At 33.6% G+C, this 5,245-nt stretch overlaps 1 protein-coding gene and 1 pseudogene across 1 annotated transcript; both read right to left on the reverse strand.

Moving 5' to 3' along the window:
* Positions 1-693: 693 nt before the first annotated feature.
* On the reverse strand, positions 694-2,528 carry LOC143634858 (uncharacterized). The gene is made up of 4 exons (XM_077102829.1): positions 2,335-2,528; positions 2,066-2,251; positions 1,030-1,227; positions 694-951 (listed from the first exon to the last, which is right to left on the reverse strand). The coding sequence occupies exons 1-4, from the start codon at positions 2,455-2,457 to the stop codon at positions 931-933; spliced, it is 528 nt and encodes a 175-aa protein (XP_076958944.1). The 5' UTR covers positions 2,458-2,528; the 3' UTR covers positions 694-930.
* Positions 2,529-3,644: 1,116 nt separating this feature from the next.
* Positions 3,645-4,132, reverse strand: LOC143634851 (CASP-like protein 2B1 pseudogene; annotated as a pseudogene).
* Between the last annotated feature and the right edge of the window lie 1,113 nt (positions 4,133-5,245).

The following is a 5,245-nucleotide window of genomic DNA, read 5'->3' on the forward strand; positions in this document are numbered from 1 at the left end:
TTTGTAAAGACATGTCAGTGAATTTGGTCAATTGACATTTGACCTGTCAATATTAAATATATCAACATACGGATCAGAAATGTTGATTATAAGTATTAATATATTAGTTACTAGTCAACAAAAACTGACATTTTTATGCAAGCTCAATAAGATTGATCAATCTGAAAAATTACAAAGCAATTTGATGCAATAAGTAACATAAAGCATAGCCAATAGGCCCAATATCAATAGTGAAATGTATTCAATACTTAGTCAAAAAGTAAATAGAACTTGATATCGGATAATTTTGCTAACTGAACATACCATAAGCAAATAAAAAACTGTACAATAACAGATGTGTCTATCATGTTAGACTCTGGGTGTACATACTAAAAAGTTAACGTCCGAAATAAAATTTGGAATGTGCGAGATACCATCCTAATTAAACCAAAGATCAATGTGGTAGGTCCAATAAATGTGAATACAATCTTTGACACCCAAGTTGAAGATGAACTATCAAGGTTGGACGGACATGTTGCACTCACATGTTCAGAGCCTATCACATCGGCCCTTGAATTTGTATTATTGGTTGGAATGCAACATCATACAGTCAACGCTTGGTCAAACCGGTCAAGTTAATTCATATAAACAGATTTTGAACACCCACTATCTTCGCATACTCAAATGACGGATAAACAAGTGTTAAAAGTTGACTAAATAATGAAAACATCAAACTTGTAATATAAACCCTTACAGTAGTAAAACACTCCACTAATATCTGCAACTAACTACATTTCATGTTCCTGTTTGATTCGAGTTAAAACTTATGCTCCAAAATTCAAACTGAAAACCAAACATTAGATTCAGTTATCATGAAATAAAACCCAAATTTCAATTCTTGAAATTGAATTGTCTGCTTCAGCTTGCTTTCCAATTATCCGAAACTGCTAATCATGTTGGAACCTGTGAGACCTGCAGCCAGCCACCAGTAAATAATAGATAACCAGCCATACTGATATATTTATACAGTTAAGTCCATGCAGATGTTACCTTGCTAAGCTTTTCAAGATAGATCAAATTCACTTCTTTGCAAAGGCCTTCCACATCAGCTGCATACTCTTTTCTATTCTCCTCTTGCTGCAATTGATGTCTCGTTCTTTCTAGTGCTCCATCTAGTCCACAGAATCCATCAACAACAAGAGGTTCAGCTGATTTCAGCTTCAAAAGATTCTTCACAGTAACAAGTACCTAATATATACTAAAGCAATTCGTTACCTATTACACACACACATATAAAGGTATGGTTTCTAAAGGCGTCAAAATCATAAAAGATGTAAGGAGACATCAAGAGGCGACACGTGTATACGCGTCATGCGTGAGTTTTAGGGGCGAAGGGTATTGGGTCCATAACTCCATTTATGTATGCAAGTTTCTGGCAACAATATACGTAAGTTGGATGCACTATTGTAATGACTAGATGGTAGAAACTCATTACAACATTGAATCAACACTAACAGTTAGACGCAACATTGCAATCAACGGTGCATCAAACATTTAAATATTTTCAATATTATACTCAAATTGAAGAGAACAGATTTCTGGATTTTATCGTAAATAAAAAAATAATAATGAAACATATAAAGTTATTTAACATTAAAGAAAAATGATGGAACTAGATATACATGAAAAGTTATATATAGAGTGAGTTTCAATCAAAACACTAAATTATCTAAAGAACAAACCTAAATCATTTTTTTTTATCAGTTGTTAATATTTTTTATATTTAATTTCTTACATATGTGATGTGCATAAAAAATCATTAAAGTGTTAAACTATATATTTCGTGTGTTTTTAATTTTTTAAACGCCTACCTACACATGACCAGCATACATGTAGCCTATATAGGTCCTATAAATAATGAAATTTGTTTGTTTTTTTATTGAGTGATGAATAAACATTGCATTTCAACTATTTTCTTGTACTTAAAAATAATTTAAGATTGAAAAAATGAACAATTTATTTTGTTTTTATGTTCTCGCAAAAAACTTTATGTATGTGTGTGTGTAGAGAGAGAGAGAGACAGAACCTTCTCCTGAAGATCCAAATCATCTGATATTATCAAATCAAGGACCAGAGTAACCAGTGCACAACTGCTGAAGAAAGGAGGCTCGGGTCTGCTACTATATTCCAATTGATGTTCAGCCAAATCACCAACAAGTGACACTGATCTCCTATGTAGTCTAACATCAGCAGAAGCATTGCTCAAAACACCCTACACAAAACAAACTTTTAACACCAATTAAACAAAAACTTAAAAAATCCTATTTTCTCAATCAAACTCCCCACCTAAATTACCTGAATCATCGAGTCTCCACCTTCTGAGTAGAACAACTCAATGCCATTCTGATTGTTTCCAATAACTGATGAAACAGCATACAATGCTTTTATGGCTTCCTCTATGAAACTAGATTTCACCATTGTTATTAGTGTCGGTAGTGCTCCCAATTCAAGAACCTAAAATTCACACATATAGTTACTGCATCACCCACTGTTACTGAGTTGGTAAACATAAAACGACCTTCTAGAAGCTACTCATGAGCAACTCGACATCGGTTTCTAGAAGCTCGAATAGGTTGTTTAATAAACGAGCCCAATCATGAGCCACTTATCGAGCTCGAGCGGGCTTGCAAGCCTCAACGAGCTTATTATTTATATATGTTTATGTAATATTAATATACATTTATATAATAATAACTAGGGGAAGGTTAACGTACAAATAAAATTAACGTGCTAAACGTGAGAATCAAGTAGAGTAACTATATATACAAGTAGAGTAATTATGTAATTACATCATAGAGTAATTATCATAGAATTATCATAGAGTAATTACATAATTACTCTACTTGCATATATAATTACTCTACTTGATTCTCACGTTTAGCACGTTAATTTCATTTGTATATGATCCAAATCCATAATAACTATTACTATACTTAAAACTATGATAAAAGTAACTAAAATATATATGCTATGTTACATATATAATTTACATTTTACAATTACATATGTCTAAAAAGTTATTATAAAGACAAATTAACTAACAAATAATAAACAAGTCGATCCCACGCCAAACTCAAGCTTGAAAAACTACTCACAAGCCAAGCTCAAGCTTGAAAAAATACTCACAAGCCAAGCTCGAGCTTAACATATAGAACTCGAAGCAAACCGAGCACAAGCTCAAGCTCTCGTAAGTTAAACGAGCGGAGCTCAAGCCTAGTCTCGCTCGGATCGGTTCGTTTACACCCCTATGAACTTCAGATTTCACGAGTAAGAAATAAGGAAATATGTACCTGCGCCTGAATTACCAATAACCCATGCACAAGCCGTCCTTATCCCTGAATCTGAGTTAGTAAGTTCTCTTATAACCACAGAAAGACCTCCTATTTTGTGAAAATCTGAAAGTGTTGAAAATGAGGTTTATAGTTAAAAGTTAAAACAGCAGACAGTGTGATATGAATATTAAGAAAGCATGTACCGTTAGCGTTATCAATTGCCTCAACAAGTATCAAAAGTTCCTTTAATGCACGGTGATGGTCTTCCAAGGTCAAAGATGAATTGTTCAAGTCATCAATTGCAATTTTCATCAGTTTTGCATCAGATGGCATTCACCAGTTCCTAATGTTGAAAACAAGCACATGGATAGCATTTTCATAAATGCTCAAGACCACACTTCCGGTCACCACGTTAAACCCACACCTCAACACTTGCAATAGCGAGTACGTTGCGGCCACCGCCTTCACCACTACCAAAAACCTAAGAAAAATATCAAGAAAGAATGTAATAAGGTCACGTGTCTAGCACAAACTTAATTTACCTGATTTGACTAGATAAAATAAAAAAAAAAACAAAAATATTAAAAATAAGCTTACACAAGGGCTTTCATGTCAGTAAATTTGGCTTTTTTCTGGATGGTAAAGATTTCTTGGACTTGTGAATTAGTAGCAACGAGAAGAACCGAAACAAGAGTTAGAACACAGACAACACACCGTAAAATCAACTCGGCCAGCCTCACCTTCCGATCAACATCCTTCAAATCGGTACCGTGATAAACCGGAACGTTACCGGGGCTTACACCAACACCCAAATAACTCATATTTGGTGACTGGTGACCACTAGTACTTGGTTATATTACGTGTTTATGTCACAATAAGTTTGAAGGTGGTGGAGAAGAAGATGACAAGTGGCAAAGAGAAATTCATATGAGAATGAGCAAAAGGTACACATCAAGTCTCGTACTTAAATACCCAACCAACCACATTTAACATATTCCATGTAGAGTTAGTTGTTTATTTTTCTTACGTGTATTCTTAGTATAATAGCATTAAATACAATGTTTTATACGATAAGGACGTATTCAAGTATTCAACCGATAACCAAATTATGTAAGAAGAGATTTACAAAAGTAGAAAATATAATATGTAACTAGTAGCGATCAACTCTGCACGTTGTGGCGGGAATTTGGTTGTTATCAGTAGATTCAATATGGTACTGGCATTTACTATGACAATTGACAACCGATAGTCTATAAATGAACCGAACGAAAACGTGCATGTTCATGTTTGTTCATTAACTTTAAACACGAACATATATGAGCAAAGGTAAACGAACACAAACAAACATAAAAGAGCACATCTAAACGGACACATACGAATAATATAAAATATTAAGTATATATTCATACAAATCATATTTAGCTATTTTGTATTAATATGTCAACGGACATAAATAAACGATCATAAAGGAACATAAATGAACGAAGATAAATGAACGTTCACGAACGTACATGGAAGAAACATGTGTTCAAGTTCGTTCATTTAATTAAAAGAACACAATTTTTTTGTTCATGTTTGTTCGCTTATTAATTAAACGGACATAAACAAACTTTTCACCGAACGATTCACGAGCAGTATATTGAATGTTTGGTTCATTTACAGGCCATTGATTTTGTTCGTTTACAAGTCAATGATTTTGAGTTGTATTTATAATTTATTTATTTGGCTACTTTCTTTTTCTTTATATTTATCCACAACGATCGATTTTATATCCGTTGTCAACGTAGAATTTATTTTGTTAAAAACTTAAAATTATACATGGTTCGGACCTTACCTTACCTGGACCAGTTCTAGTGGCTATTGAATCTCACCCCTTGTATCTTGGTCCGGTTCGATTCGGCCCATTTGTGCACCACTAAGTAGAGATAGAAAAA

This window comes from Bidens hawaiensis, unplaced genomic scaffold (genome assembly GCF_021521415.1).
Source record: "Bidens hawaiensis isolate Kalapana, Puna unplaced genomic scaffold, B.hawaiensis_p1.1 tig00007257_1, whole genome shotgun sequence".
NCBI classification, from domain to species: domain Eukaryota; kingdom Viridiplantae; phylum Streptophyta; class Magnoliopsida; order Asterales; family Asteraceae; genus Bidens; species Bidens hawaiensis.